Genomic DNA, 16,297 nt, shown 5'->3' with positions numbered 1-16,297 from the left:
CCAAATGGTAGAGGAGAAGTTCCGGGCCGTAGATTCGCGAATGCACTATGCCACAAGCTCGGCCCCCGAGATCGATCGGCTGGTGGCAGACACCGGGCGAACCCCTTTTGCTCAAAGTATAACCCAAGTCAGAGTCGGGGATACCGGAAAGATCAGGCTCCCCAAATACTCTGGTACCTCCAACCCGAAAACATATGTGACGGCCTTTCGCATCGCGATGGGTCGAGCATATCTGAGAGACAACGAGTGAGAAGCCGGATACTGTCAGTTGTTTGCAGAGAACTTGTCGGGAAACGCCTTAGATTGGTTTTCACGTCTCGAAGAAGGGTCGATAAGTTCTTTTCAACAGCTGTCGGCCGCTTTCATAAAACATTACTCGATGTTAGTGGAAGATGAAGCGACCATGGCAGACCTATGGAACACCCAACAGGCCCGAGACGAAACCCTGAAAAGTTTCATGACAAGGTTTAAAACCGTCATGTCAAAAATCCCTTCCGTGGAGGGAGAATCGGCTTTGAACGCTCTCAAAAATGGACTTTGGCACGAGTCCAGATTCCGAGAGGAAATGACCGTAAACATGCCACCCACCATCGAGGATGCGATCCATCGAGAATACGCGAAGGCTAAGGAAGAAAGGGCCCTCATGTCCAAAGAAACACAATCCAAGGAAGGTCCATTCAATGACACCCGTCCCGGCCATGGCCAGGGCACCTGGCATGAGACCTTACCGAAACAATGAATGGAAGAAGCCTCCAAGCGCTCCAGAACATGCCTTTAACATAAACGACGAGGGAACTTCCGAAGGTAGGCACCCCGAAATGGCCTCGTGATAAGAAAAAACACTGCGATTTCCACAAGAACTACGGACATGACACTCTAGATTGCGTCGTGGCTCGGAAGGTACTTATCGAAAAGTACAAAAATGGAGAACTAAAAAATGTCGATCTGGGACCAACGCAAAAAAAAAAAGAATTTAATAATACCAGAGCCCGAGGAAATCCCTCCCCAAAAAGGGGAAGGGCAAGGGAGGAGGATAGCAACGTGCCCCAAGCGAAACCCCGAATCGATTATATCATGGGAGGTTCGAAGTTTTGCAGGGATAGCGTGAATTCGATTAAGGCACACCAGCGCCAACTTAAAGGTGCACCGAGATCACCTGGACCCCAAAAGATAGAAGATAACACGATCTCATTCAACGAGGACGACACCAAAAGGCTATGCGGGCCCCACGATGACGCTTTGATCATCGAACTCGAAGTGGGTAACTGCGTAGTAGCCAGGATCTTGGTTGATGGAGGAAGCTCTGTAGATGTTATATTCAAAACCACTTAGGATAGGATGAACATCGAAGAGGCTGAAATCGAACACAAACCCAACCAGCTATCCGGTTTCAATGGGGAGGTAACACCCTATCTAGGAATCATTGAACTTGCCATGCGGGCCGGAGACGTAAATCGGATGGTCGAATTTACCGTACTCGACTGCCCATCCCCGTTTAACGCAATCCTCGAAAGACCCTGGATACACGGGATGAGGGCGGTACCATCAACCTACCACCTATGCGTACGTTTCCCGACTCCCAACGGGATACACGGAATCAGAGAGAGCAATGAGGCATCTCAAATTTGCTATATGAATAATCACAAAAGGATCGCCGAGAAGCACAAGCCAGAAGAGAGCGATTTGAAAGGTCCATCCGGCGAAGAAACCAACGAGGGCCAATAGCAATTAATGACCATCGGAAATGAGATCACCGATCCGCCTCCCATGGAAAATTCAGAGGAGAAAGACGAGCCTAGTGTAGAGTCGATAGTACACATTCAGATCGACGGGACTGACCCCGAGAGATGCGTGGGCATCGGGGCCAAGTTGAAAGGAAGTATACGCCAAGAAATAATAGCATTCTTGAAGAAAAACAAGAAGACGTTTGCATGGACGACAGAGGACATGCCTGGTATAGACCTCGAAATTGCCGCACATCAACTCAGCGTCGACCCTAGTCACAAGCCCGTAAAACAAAAGCGTAGGAAACTCGGCCCCGAAAGGGCTAAGGTGGTCAACGAAGAGGTGGAACGACTCTTAAAATCTGGTTTAATACGTGAAGTGAAATACCCCGATTGGCTTGCCAATACCGTTGTCGTTAAGAAAAAGAACGGTAAATGGCGCGTATGCGTCGACTACACCGATCTAAATAAAGCTTGTCCTAAAGATAGCTTTCCGCTACCACACATCGAACGTTTGGTGGAAGCCGCAGCTGGCCATGAAATCTAGTCATTTATGGACGCATTCTCAGGATACAACCAAATCCTCATGCATCCAAGTGATCAAGAAAAGACTGCTTTTACAACTGACAAAGGCATCTATTGTTATAAGGCAACGCCTTTCGGGCTTAAAAACGCGGGAGCCACATATCAACGATTAGTGAACAAGATGTTCACCGACAAAATAGGAACGACGATGGAAGTTTACATCGATGACATGTTAGTAAAATCATTACGAGAAACAGACCACGTCTCACATTTAGAAGAATGTTTCAAAGTCCTGAACAGATGCCAAATGAAGTTAAACCCATCCAAGTGTACCTTCAGAGTATTATCTGGGAAGTTCCTCGGATACGCGGTAACTCAAAGAGGGATTTAGGTAAACCCAGACCAAATACAAGCACTCCGAAGTTTGCCTTCCCCCAAGAACAAAAGAGAAATCCAGAGACTAACGGGACGCGTGGCAGCCCTTAGCCGATTCATTTCTCGATCGACTGACAAATGTTTGCCTTTCTATAAGCTCTTGAGAGGAAACAAGAAGTTCGAGTGGACCGAAAAGTGCAAAGAAGCATTTAAACAACTGAAACAATACCTGGCCGAGCCTCCGATCTTAGCCAAGCCCGAAGTGGGAGAGCCCCTCTACTTGTATGTCGCCGTATCGCACACCTCGGTCAGCGAAGTACTCGTCAGAGAAGAACAAGGAGACCAAAAACCAGTGTTCTACATAAGTAGGTCACTCGTTGACGCCGAGACAAGATATCCAGCAATGGAAAAATTAGCTCTGGCCGTCGTCATAGCGGCTCGAAAGCTGCGACCATACTTTCAATCCCACTCGATAGTGGTGATGACCACTCAACCTTTACGTTCATTTCTCCAAAGCCCTAATCAATCAGAGAGATTAACCAAATGGGCCGTCGAGTTAAGTGAATACGATATCGAATACCGCATTAGAACCTGCGCGAAATCACAAGTTCTAGCCGATTTCCTTATCGAGCTCCCCGCGAACGAAAGGAAAACCACAGCAAACGCCGGAATTTGGACCCTCAAAGTCGATGGTTCCTCCACAAAACAAGGGGCTGGAATTGGGATACACCTGGTATCACCGCATGGAGAGGTGATTGAACAATCTTTCCGCCTGGATTTCACCGCCTCAAACAACGAAGCTGAGTATGAGGCACTAATCGCAGGATTGCGCCTAGCAAAGGATGTGGGAGCAAAATCTATATCCGCTTTCTGCGACTCGCAGCTCGTTGCGAATCAAATCAGTGGAGAATTCGAAACAAGAGACGAACGTATGGAAGCATACGTGCAATTGGTAAAGGAGATGACAGACCAATTCAAAAAATTTGAATTAACTCGCATCCCTAGAGGGGAAAACACCACAGCTGACGCCCTCACCGCTTTAGCTTCAACGTCAGACCCTACAGTAAGCCGAATCATACCGGTCGAGGCAATAAAACAATCTTCTATCACTACCAAAAGCAAAAGCATAATGGTAATAATAGAAAAGGGGGACTGGAGAAGGTATATAATCAGATATATCTCCGAAGGCCACACCCCGACAGATAAGCAATTGCGCCGAAAGCTAATTAGCCAAAGCGCAAGATTCTCCATAATCGACGGAGTGCTCTTCAAAAGAAGTTTCTCCGGAGTTTACTTACGATGCATAGGAAAAGAGGAGTCCAAACGCATCCTCTTCGTAATACACGAAGGAGAATATGGGAACCACGCAACTGGACGGGCCCTAGCTGTTAAAATAAAAAATCAAGGGTACTTTTGGCCAACCATGGTCGCCGACTGTGAGCAACACTCACAGAAATGTGACCAATGCCAAAAGCACGCCCCAAATATCAAGCAACCAGCCGAGGAACTATCCTCCATATCTGCTCCGTACCCATTTCTGAAACGGTCCATGGATATCGTTGGTCCCCTAGCCAATGCGCCGGGAGGACTGAAATTCCTCCTTATCACAACAGATTACTTTTCCAAGTGGGTTGAAGCCGAAGCATTCGTCTCAGTGAGGGATGTGGACGTAAAAAAATTTATTTGGAAAAATATAATCTGTCGACATGGAACGCCACAAGAGATAATCACAGACAACGGATCATAATTCATATCAAAGAAGTTCCGATGCTTCTGTGCAGCAGAAGGAATCACCTTACGATTCTCAACACCCCGATACCCACAAGGGAACAGGCACGCTGAGGCTACCAACAAAACAATTGTTAGTAACTTGAAAAAGAAACTTTTAGCCAAAAAAGGACGATGGGCCGACGAACTCCCTGGAGTGTTGTGGGCCTACCGCTCGAGTCCACGAAGGCCCACCGGGGAAACCCCATATTCTCTGATCTACGGGGTTGAAGCAATATTGCCCATCGAACACGAGATTAGAACAATTCGCACCATATACGCGAATGATCACGAAGAAACTAACAACAAAATGATGCACGATTCCCTCGACTTAACAGACGAGAGGAGAAACCAAGCATTGACACGCATGAATTTATACCAACGATCCATCGCCGATACTACAACAAAGGAGTCAACTTCCGGGAATTTAACACCGGAGATCTCATGTTGAGAAAAGTATATCAGAACAGGGCCGAGGAAAACGCCAAAAAATTGGGAGCAAACTGGGAATGACCATACCGAGTCGTAGGAATCCCACGAACAGGTGTTTACAAGCTTGAAACGCTCGATGGTATCCCAGTACTGAGATATTGGAATATCATGAATCTAAAAAAATATTACTATTAAGAGTAGTATCATAACAATCGAACTACGCAACGGTTTGATCCCAAACATGGGTACGTAGGCGGCCTTGTGACAAGGTTCAGCCCCCGCCTTATATAAACGAGAGAAACTTGGAACGAACAAGTTCGATTCAAATCAATTTTCCAAGCATGGTAGATTCGACCTACACCCGCAAGTGAAAATGCCTAAGGCTTTGTTCATGCGTAGTGTATGATAAACCACTCTAAGCCTGACTCAAGAACAAAGAAAGACTTAGAGTTTCGGTTCGAAAAACATATCATGTATAAGGTGTCACCTAGAGGCATGCCATATACGTAATCCTGATACGACTAGGGGTTCGACTTACGATGGCCGAAACACATCGTACAAATAAGTTGTGAAGAATAAGGGCATTAGTCAATAAACACGTTTATTCAAACACACAAGCATTAAAACGTTGGTTAAGGATAATTAGTTACTATTTATAAGTAATTATTATCTAAGGAAAGCATAAAAAAATATAACAAAAACTTCCATGGCATTTACTAAGGGAAATTAAAGTCATGGGATATGTTCGAACAGAATAGAGAAGAAAACAATAATAAAAAAAGAGTCCAACAAACTTTCCCAAACGTCGGGACCAAAATAATAACTGCCCACACACGGGCCCAAAAACAGAAATTCCTAAAAAAGTAAACTTGAAAAAAGGTCGAGACGAGCTTAAGCCGACTTGTCCTTAGCGGACTCCTCTCCCTTCGAGGCCTCTCCGGATTCATCGATGGACGCAAGCACGGCATTCGAGCTGTCGAGCATCGAGCAAAACCGGTTCGCGACCTCGGCGATCTCGGGCACTGGCGCGTCGGGAGGCAAGCGGTCTTCATACGGAGTGAACTCGAGATCCTCGGCCCCGGCAAGGGAGGGCAAAGGCACACCATAGAGCTCTGCTTGGGCGTCGGTGATCTCCTGGTTGACGACCTCCTGGAAGATTGACGATGCCGCCTTAGTCTGGTCGAGGTTATGCATGATGGTCGTCCTCATCCTCCCGGCTGTGACGAACTGGCGGTAAGTCGTCAAAGCCCCCTTCTACTTCGCCCTGACGGCCTTTCTGCCCGAACGAATGCCGTCGTTCCTGGCTGACCGATAAGCTCGGTACAAGGATCGGTTTCCCGCCTTCTCCTTCGCCAGTTCGGCCTTCACCCGCTCCAATTCGGATCAAAGGTTACGATGGGAGGCCTCAGCCAGGTCGAGCTCCTTCTTCAGCTCGACCCGTGTCCTCTCGGAATCTTGAAGGTGATCTTCAAGATCCTTTTGACGACGGGCGTACTCCCATGCGTCAGCGATAAGGAGGTCCATCTGGCCGAGAGAACCCTGGCATTTGGCAAGCTCGTCCTCGGAGGCCTTCAGCTTTGTCCGCAACTCCTGGTTCGAAAGGGATAGACGGTCGCACATCACCTCGTACCCCAAGAAGCCTTTCTTCAGCTCGGCCATGAACTGCAAAAACATGAGTAAGCCTTAAAAATGATATGAAAGGCAACATATAGAGTTAAAACTTATCCGAGAACCCGCCGCGTTGACGGAACGATAATAGCTCGCCTATGCATCCTCAAGACCATTGGAAGTCGGTACTCGGGAAAGTTGAATTGACGCATAAGGCACGCCGCCGCCGCCAAATTGTCGCAGACTGGCTTGTCGAGGTTTCAGTTGAACGCCAACTTATAGGAACCCGACGGGGACCCCTGCGATTGGCCGGACTGCGGGGTCGGCTGGCGGGATTGCTTGCCAGATCCCTTCACGACCTTCTAGCGATCGTCAGTTCGACCTTTCTTTGGGTCGCTCTGCTGTTGGGGGACGCCCTCCACCCCTTTCCTCTTGACCTGAGAGGACGGAGCCGCCGTGGACTTAGCCGCAGCGGTCAAAGCCTTTGCGACCTCGGCGCCAGAAGCCTTGACGACCCCGGCAGAGGGGGTCTTGGCGGTCTCGGGCTCGCCGTCGAGCTCGACAAGCAGTGTGGCCAGAGGAATCACGACCGAGAGCTCCTGGAAGCCGGGGGTAGAGGTCGGCACCGCCGGGGCAGAAGAGTTGGCCTTCTCGGCCGATCCGGACGAGGCCCCGGCCTCACTGGCCGCTCTGAGGGCCTTCTTCTTAGCTCGCCAGTCGACATTTTCGTTATTCATCTCGGACGAAGAGGAAAGATCGTCTGAAGAATCTTCTGTAGGGAGACAATTGATATATATATATATATATATATATATATATATATATATATATATATATAATAAAAATAAAATAAAATACGAGTTCAGAAATAAAGACCGACCTGAAGAAGCAACAGGCCAAAGACCGGCTGCTATGAATCGAGCATCGGAAAAGGATTTCCAAGAGACCTCGCCGGCGTCCAGCTTCTGGACTTTAAGATCGAACGAGTCCGACGCGTAAAGAACGATCTTCTCTGCAAAACAAATGACAGGGCGTCAGTTCGCATTAGGAGGACACTAGCCAGTTCGCAGATTTCCAGTAAAACCTTCCTCTAATTAGCACAGTCCGTCTTCCACTGGACAGACAGACAATTCTTCACCACCTCGACTGTCTTGTCACTGATCTCGAAATAGAAGTATTTCAAGCCCCAGTTCTTGTCCTTGCCAATGAGGTCGGTAACGATCCCTTGACGAGGTCGGTTCGCCAAGTAGAAGCACATCGGATGGTGCTTCGAGTTGCGCTTCGCGACCAGCATGCGGCCGAGATCATTAACGTGTAAAGATATTCCAACCTCTTTAGACAATAGCAGTAGCGCCATCACTTGACGCACAAAGTTCGGACACATTTGGGCAAACTATAGGCCCAGACGATCACAAAACTCGATGAGGAGTCGAGGGATAAGGAAACGCAGTCCCCACTCTTCGAAAAATACCTGGTATGTGCAAACATACCCAGGGATGACTCGATCGGCAGACTGGCCTCCCACTTTCACCCTCAACCCATCAGGGAAATTGTATCGCTCCCCCATGTCGGCGAGGTCGCGCTTCGTCAATATCGACGGCGACGACAACTCGCTATTGGGATCATCGCTCTTCTTGTCAGATGCTGACATTTTTTCCGATAAAATTGTGGTTTCAAGAAAAAGAGCAAAGACAAGAACCCAGGATGAGAGTCGACTAAATCTAGAAAACCTAAAACCCACTCATACAACAGAGGAAAGAAAAAGAATTCGAAATTTTTTACGGCAAAAATGGCGAAAACCAAAAATTCAAGAAGAAGAAGAGAGAGAAAGAAGAAGAAGAAGAGAGGAAAGTCGCGATTTTTACCTCTGGGCAGCGAATGGGTCGGTATTAATGAAAAGAATCGAAAGGTCGGGGGGCTCTATTTAAGCGTCAAATCGACGGTTGAGAATCCCGAAAAGATCGCTATGATTAGGGAAATCTTTGGGTTACCGAGGCGCGAGCGTGGCGACACGTGTCCTTAGCGTCTGCTCAAAAGTAACCTAAAGGGAGAAATACCCGAATATTTCGTCAAATTTCAACCAGATTTTGAGAAATCTCGGTTCGACTAAAAGTATATTCCATATTATATTATCTTATAATATAGAAGATACTGGGGGACTGATTGTGGGAGTGGATATCGTCCCCATCCACCAGGCAAGATGGACCAAATGGGCCCATAGCCAGTTCGGCCGAAAAGGACTGAGGATGATCTTTAGTTTGGCCCAAAACCCAGTTCGCCCTAATAATCCTAGACACATGCGAGATCGGCCCAAGTCAATAGAGAGGAATTCTTTGCTGAAGACCGAATCCTAACTCGACCCGGGCCCATAGACGTTCCTAGACGGCCCCGCCAAGTGATTTGAATGATTAATCTCCTAAGAAAAGGTCAAATCGCCTAAAGATGGGGATGGACACGAGATTGGAGGATCGAAAACCGGTTATGTTCGTACACATGTATCGATCTGAAGAAAAAGGAGAATTAGCGAGCTAGCTATAAAAGCCCACTCCATCTTCATTTTACGACGACTAAATTTTTGAAAGAAAAAGTGCCATATGATTATACCTTGATTCTCCATAAATACTTAGACTTCTTGCTCATCCTCTTTTATTTTTGTAAGATTTATATTCGATCATCAATAAAGAAGCTTTCTTTCGCTTGTTTCTTCTATAAATGCGTATTCTTCATAAATTTCTTTCGGATCTCGATTTAATCTTCATAATCGGATTCTGAGACCCTTCCCTCATTAAAATAAAATATACGAAGTAATTTAAATAAACTTGGTATAGATTGTTGGGACGAGAAATCGGCTCAACAGGGAATCAACATGGGCGGCAAGAGAGAAGGCAAACAAAAGAGGAAACAAATCCAAGGTGTCATGAAGACTACCTTGCACGTCCAAAGGGAGAGAAGGAAAGGCAATATTTTCTCATGAATAGAAAAAAGGAAACTACCTTTTGAAGGTAATGTTTCTCCTATAAATAAATGCCTCATTCTCATTGTTTCTCATCCCACACAATTTAGAGATTGAGAGCTTCTCTCTCTAGACCTTGTGGCCGCCCTCTCTCTCTCTCTACAACTCTTTTCTTTTTGTTTTGGCACCTAGGTCCACATTTGACCTAGCGTTTTGTTTTAGCTCTACGACTCTAAGACTTGTTTTTGAGTCGTTGTGTTTAAAAGTGCCTACACACTTATTCATTCTTACCTCGAGTGATTTATGTGATAGAAACTTTCTTGGTTACTCGAGTTCCCGAAGAACGAAGAAAGACGTGCTACGTGGGGAGACGAGCGATTCAACCTCCACAAGCTTGTCAACGATCAAGCTTCAAAAAAGGTTAGTAAACGAGTAATGCTCTTAGATAGTTTTATTTTAAATATAAACATGTGCTTGCTCCTTGTCTAGGTTAGTAAAAATCGTTTTACTTGTTTAAAGAAAATTTTTATTTTCCGCCGCTTGCTAGAAGCGTTAAATCTTTTCTTAACCCTAGATTGTTTCCAACAATAAATACCCGTTACCGTTAGCAATTACAAAAATATGTCAAGTATTACACACACTCGTACAAAACGTCAACACCGAAACCGAAGTCACAACATAACAACAACCTTCCATCCACAATAGCACTATCCGAGTTGTTAACCAAATACGCAAATACCAAAACTTATAACACACAACAACATAACAGACACCAAATATTATGATCAAAGATTCACAGAGCCAGATCAACATCAAAATAAAATAATAAAAAATACCATCGACCACAAGTGGCGATGATGGTTGGGAAGAACGGTTTGAAACATAGTAGATCAATGATAAAGATGTGGAGTGATGGTTGCTGAAGGGACGAAAAATGAAGTAGAGATGAGTAGAGATGATGGTTCACCGGAGATGAGCATATTTAGGTCAATGGTGAACGAAGGGAGCAAACTAAAGTCCTGTTTAGAAGCTGTTTTTACTCGTACACTAGCACAGCTACTTATTTTTTTATTTTTTTTTTTCTAATTATGATCCATCCAGTTCAACTGGGATTTCTAAATTTTTACCATTTATAAACACAAACCAAACGGTTTAAAAAGCAACAGACAACTTCAATTTTTGGGTTTTCTGCACAGCCGTAGAGAATATTATAATAGGCTTTCCTTAATGTGGAAAGTCTTCAAACCTCAATCAGAATACGCATAAAATTCTCCAAGGGTAAATTTAATATTCTCGTTAAAATTCTCCCAGAAAATACAACCGGGAATTATTCAATTAACATAATTTTGCAGCTTCATATAATAAGCCTATATCCTAGCAGAACAAAAAAAAAACCGTGCTATCTCAACAGCAATAATACACACAAAATGCATAAACACTGTAAAATAGGACCATAATTTTATGCCGATCACGGGTTAACAAACTTGATACCCTTCTCGATCGATGATTCCACCGACGAAGCATCAAACAATCACATTAATGAGAGAATGAAGCAATCAGGGACTCACGGAGGCTCACGTAGTGCATCTTCAGGTCTCTGGTTGGAACTTCGCTGCGATTAAGCGACAAGAAGAAGGTAGATAGGGAATGAGTGGAATTATTTTGGGGTTGGAAGGAAATGGAAGAAAGAAAGAGAAAATTTACTTCTAAGTAGAGGTTGAAGAGATTGACGATAGATGCTCGGCCCGAGTGGAACTGGTAAGCCCTCGAAGCTGACGAAGCTCTTTGGTTTTGATCCATTTTCGCATCGCACACGATCTTTGAACCGAAAACTCGCAAAATAATGGAACCCATAAAAATAAATTAAATTAAATTATAAAATAAAAAGGCTTAGATGCGAAAAAGTCTATTTCTTATCGAATTATAGTGTCCAGTTGCTGTTAATTCATGTAAAACAAAAATAAACAGTTAAAATTTAAAAACATAAGTAACATTAAGAATTTATATGGGATCCCAATTTATATTCAAAGAACAAAAAAAAAACACTTAAGGTAAAAAAATTATTTCTTTCTAAGCATAATATAAGTAATTCTTATTCTAGTTCTTCAAAAGATTTTTTTTTAATCAAATTACATTATTACCGCCTCTCTCGTACAACCCCCATTACCGCCTCTCTCGTACAAACCCTCCCGCACTCTACTCTCTCTCTCTCTCTTTCTCTATCTCTGCCTCTCTCCTACTCACACCCTTTGCCTCCGCCGTCGTCTCCGCCGCCTTAGAGCTCCGGAGCCTAACAATCACCTCGCTCCCAGCACCGACGTGGAGACGACCAACGACCTCTCTGGACCTCCACCACGTCGAACAAGCTAAAGGTAAAATCCATCTCCTTCCCCTACTTGTTCTGAGTTCTATAGCGTGAATATGAGATTGTCAATGCGTATGGCTGATTTTTAATTTTAGGGTTTTTTTTTTTTTTTTTTTTTTTTATTTCCTTCAAATCTTAATCTCACATGCCATATGTTTGATTTGAGTTCTCTCATGGTTTTAATCGAATTGATTAGGAGAATTTCGTTTGAATTTCACTTACTGATTCAATTGTTTTTATTATAACCTGTTTTGGCTAGGGCCTGAGCCGTTTGATTTGGGGATTTTAGGGTTTGAGATGAGCTTTTATAGATTATAGTTGTTAGATAACCAAATTCACAATGAATGATTTTGGCGGTGTAGTGTTGCAGCTACGGCGGAGAGAAAAACTTATCTGGCATGAATTGGAAGATTTATTTGATTAGCCGAACATGAGCAAATTAATTGAGAAAAACTCACTCGCTCTCCTAGAACATTCATTTTGCTCAATCAACTCACCGCTCAAATCCCTCTTTATCCACCGCCGCTCAAATTATTAAAGTCTACACTCGCTCAAATCACTCTCTCTCCAGTCTCGGACCATAGCCACTATTATCAATCTCTCGTTGCTCCACGACCGATGTATCACACTTATTCCGAAATCCTCTGCGTCATTTTAAATTTCTTTTATTGCGTTCTAACTATAATCTCTACAGCCTATGGAAAGGCGAACTGTCAATCTGTCTTTCGACTATAATACAGAAACGGGTCTCGGGCATTTAGTGGGTGAAGAGACTTTCGTCGTACCTGTTGATCTTGGAGCTCATCTCCAAGTGCGGATGGGCTTAATCACCCTAATCTCTTGAGGGTTGTTGAATCAGGTGCAGAGAATTACATCCATTTTATGAAATCCATTTTCTCACACATTTGATTATATCTTCTTTATCATTTACTTCGTATCATGATCCCGTCTTGAACATATGATATAGGGGTTTCGAGTATATTTTTATATGTCAGTTTCATCATACAGAACATTCACTAAGAGAGTCTTCAAAGTTGACCAAGTCATCATATTACAATCGCCTCACTTTCTCTTGCAAGTCTCGGATGAAAACCAATCTATGTGCCGCAGACAATGTTGCATAATGTAGTTCTAGAATTTCTTAATTTTCATTATCTTTAGAGGATAGAAAAAAGCAGGGACTTGACATCCAATGGAATTCGACAACTCGGTGCGAAATGACTGAAAAGAAATTTCAATATACGCCATACGCTCTCATAATCCCTCTTATGGTCAAGCGAAGATCACGGAATAAATTTAAGTCTCTACAACTTGAGAATTCCGACAACAATTCTTACATTTTCATTTGTAAGAGAAGCCAAGCAATAGTCGTTTCTGTGTATTCAGTGTAACCTGCATATGAATTCAGCGGAGAGGATATCATAAAATGGATGCAATCGAACATCGTCTCGTCTCCACTCATTGATTATATCAAGATTCTCGATTACCGCTCGGAAGTCCCTGATAATCTCAGAGTGTCAAGAAAAGGATTCGCTACATCGATCACATATGTTCTAGATATGTATTTGGAGGTGATTAAAAGTTTTGTGAAGGTGATTCGCTTCATACACGGAAACGACAATTGATTGGCTTCTCTTACAAATGAAAATATAAGAATTGTTGACGGAATTCTCAAGTTGTGGAGACTTGAATTTATTCAGTGGTCTCCACTTGACCATAAGAGAGATTATGAGAGCGTATGGCGTATATTAAAATTTTTTTTCAGTCATTTCGCACTGAGTTGTCGAATTCCGTTGGATGTCAAGTCCTTGCTTTTTTTCCATCCTCAAAGATAATGAAAATGAAAAAAAAATTCTAGAACTACTTTATGCAACATTGTCTGCCGCACATAAATTGTTTTCATCCGAGACTTGCAGGAGAAAGTGAGGCGGTTGCAATATGATGACTTGGTCAACTTTGAAGACTCTCTAAGTGAATATTCTGTAGGCGGAAATTGACATATGAAAATATACTCGAAGTCCATATATCATATGTTCAAGAGGGACCATGGTACAAGTAAATGATAAAGAAGATATGATCAGATGTGCGACAAAATGGATTTCATAAAATGGATGCGATTCTCTGCACCTGGATCAACAATCCTTAAGAGATTAGGGTGATTAAACACTATATGCACTTGGAGATGAGCTCCCAGATCAACAGATACGGCGAAAGTCTCTTCACCCACTAAATGCCCGTTTCTGTATTGTAGTCGAAAGACAGATTGACGGTTCGCCTTTCCATAGGCTGTAGAAATTATAGTTTGAACGCAATAAAAGAAATTCAAAATGACGCAAAGGATTTCGGAATAAGTGAGATACCTCGGTCGTGGCGCAACGAGAGTGGTAAGAGCGGCTATGGTCCGAGACTGGAGAGAGTGATTTGAGCGAGTGTGGACTTTAGTAATTTGAGCAGTGGTGGAGAAAGAGGGACTTGAGCGGTGGGTTGATTGAGCAAAATGAATCTTCTAAGAGAGCAAGTGAGTTTTTTTCAATTAATTTGCTCATGTTCGGCTAATCAAATAGAGCTTCCAATTCATGCCAGATAATTTGCTCATGTTCGGCTAATCAAATATAGCTGCAACACTACACCGCCAAAATCATACATTGTGAATTTGGTTATCTAACGATTATAATCTGTTTATTTTATAATTATTATTAATAGTAAAATTGAGTCCATCTGATAATGACAGAAGCAGCCAAACAATACTGAACTCCATGGGCTATGAGGGCTCATTCCACCTTAATTTGATGATTTTCCTCCTAGAGACTCGTTTTTTTAATTATTCCATTCCACCTTAAAAAGAGCTTAAAAGAGGTAGAAGAGCATTGTTTTTTGTTTCTGTTTTGGGGCAGTAGCATCATATAGTCGTTAATTAATAGGGTTATATAGCTGTATAGCCATTTTGTTATAAGAGATTTAAATTTAGCCAATTTTTTGTTAATTTTTAGTAAATAGTCACACTCACCAATTTACAAAAGGTAAAAAGACCAGACCAACCTCAGTGTCAAATTCCCGCTCATTATTTTCAGTCCATTAATTAAAATGGAAATAAAATATTAGGTCGTAATTTCTGGCACAAATCAAGGGACCGTCATTAACAAACGTAATTAAACAGCACCACGAATCTTTTCTTCTTATGTCATCTTCTTTCTTCTCCGGGGAGGCAACAAAGAAGATGACAGAAGAAGAAAAGATTCGTTTAAAAGAGGAAAATATTCATTTGTCCACGCCGTGATGTCGGCCATGGTGTTCTCCGCCGTGGCCATGTTCGTCCAGAGCGATGAGGATGGGATTACAGGATTTCTTGTATTATGATGATCCTTCAGTTTTTTTTATCTCTTCTTTTTCTTCTTTTTCATCGAAATTGCTGGTGATTTTGAGTGTATGAGATTTATTTCAATGATTCTGAATTTGCTGAGATTTTAGTTCTGGTGAATTCTTATCTAGTATTGTAAATACGACGTTGATTTACAGTTAATACCAATTGTTTCAGCGTAATGCACTGTAAATACAAAGATTATTTATAGTATATTCGTGTAAATAAACTGAAAAAAATTCTGAAAATATTTTGGACGTTCTAAAATTATGATAACAAATAATATCAATAAATGAAGAATATATTTACAGATTTTATCTATAATGAATTGCCACGAAAATAGAAGCTACATAGCTAAAGTCAACGTTGAAAATTTTCAAATACACGTTAACAATCTTTCCAAATCGGTTAGATTCAAAATTTTAAAAATAAAATGCCTAATTCAATTAGTGGGCGCAATAAATAAGGGCAAATGTGTAAAACTAATTCAATTAATAAGATGTCACGTAATTGAATTAGTTTCAGTTATTCTTATCAAGTATTGTAAATACGACGTTGATTTATAGTTAATACCAATTGTTTCAGCGTAATGCATTGTAAATACAAAGATGATTTACAGTATATTCGTGTAAATAAATTGAAAATTTTTTTGGACGTTCTCAAATTATGAAAATAAATAATATCAATAAATGAAGAATATATTTACAGATTTTATCCATAATGAATTGCCACGAAAATAGAAACTAATTAGCTAAAATCAACGTTAAAAATTTCCAAATACACGTTAACAATCTTTCCAAATCGGTTAGATTCAAAATTAAAAAAAAAAAAAAAAAAAAAAAAAAAAAAAAAAAACTGCCTAATTCAATTAGTGGGCGTAATAAATAAGGACAAAAGTGTAAAATTAATTCAATTAATAAGATGCCACGTAAGCAAGATGACTATTTACGGGAAATTAACAAAAAGTTGGCTAAAACCAAATTGCTAGTGTTTAAGATACGTAGTCAATTATATGTAATTAATATTCTTTTACTTTCTATTTTTCACCAATGATTAAAGGGAAAATAACACATTTATACCCTGTGTTTTAGTGAAATGTCGAGTTTAACCCTCGGTTTTCAAAAATGTCGAGTTCATACCCTCTGTTTAACTAAAATGACGAAATTATACCCTCTGTTTAATTAAAATGA

General features: G+C 42.1%; 2 protein-coding genes and 1 long non-coding RNA gene across 3 annotated transcripts; all 3 read left to right on the top strand.

Moving 5' to 3' along the window:
• Positions 1-403: 403 nt before the first annotated feature.
• On the top strand, positions 404-1,332 carry LOC149402203 (uncharacterized). Its single transcript, XM_089608264.1, has 2 exons — positions 404-671; positions 809-1,332. The coding sequence occupies exons 1-2, from the start codon at positions 404-406 to the stop codon at positions 1,330-1,332; spliced, it is 792 nt and encodes a 263-aa protein (XP_089464390.1).
• Positions 1,333-2,277: 945 nt separating this feature from the next.
• Positions 2,278-4,498, top strand: LOC149402202 (uncharacterized). Its single transcript, XM_089608263.1, has 3 exons — positions 2,278-2,619; positions 2,782-4,293; positions 4,406-4,498. The coding sequence occupies exons 1-3, from the start codon at positions 2,278-2,280 to the stop codon at positions 4,496-4,498; spliced, it is 1,947 nt and encodes a 648-aa protein (XP_089464389.1).
• A 6,847-nt stretch (positions 4,499-11,345) lies between these two features.
• On the top strand, positions 11,346-14,841 carry LOC149402201 (uncharacterized). The gene is made up of 3 exons (XR_016295991.1): positions 11,346-11,756; positions 12,112-12,369; positions 12,444-14,841. It is a non-coding gene; the product is annotated as an uncharacterized LOC149402201 (long non-coding RNA).
• The last annotated feature ends 1,456 nt before the right edge of the window (positions 14,842-16,297 follow it).

The sequence above is a fragment of the Urtica dioica genome, chromosome 3 (assembly GCF_054948205.1).
Source record: "Urtica dioica subsp. dioica isolate 48M chromosome 3, U.dioica_male_clone48M_v1_H2, whole genome shotgun sequence".
Lineage (NCBI taxonomy): Eukaryota > Viridiplantae > Streptophyta > Magnoliopsida > Rosales > Urticaceae > Urtica > Urtica dioica.
The sequence above is the reverse complement of the archived record's forward strand: the minus strand, read 5'-3'. Positions and strand labels throughout refer to the sequence as shown.

Bases quoted from the DNA above. Each gene is read 5' to 3' on its own strand.
- LOC149402203 (XM_089608264.1), top strand. From the start codon at position 404: ATGGCAGACCTATGGAACACCCAACAGGCCCGAGACGAAACCCTGAAA. The intron at 672-808 runs GTCCATTCAATG...TTCCGAAGGTAG, and splicing joins AGAAACACAATCCAAGGAAG to GCACCCCGAAATGGCCTCGT.
- LOC149402202 (XM_089608263.1), top strand. From the start codon at position 2,278: ATGGACGCATTCTCAGGATACAACCAAATCCTCATGCATCCAAGTGAT. The intron at 2,620-2,781 runs GTAACTCAAAGA...CCTTTCTATAAG, and splicing joins GGAAGTTCCTCGGATACGCG to CTCTTGAGAGGAAACAAGAA. The intron at 4,294-4,405 runs GTAAAAAAATTT...GCTTCTGTGCAG, and splicing joins TCTCAGTGAGGGATGTGGAC to CAGAAGGAATCACCTTACGA.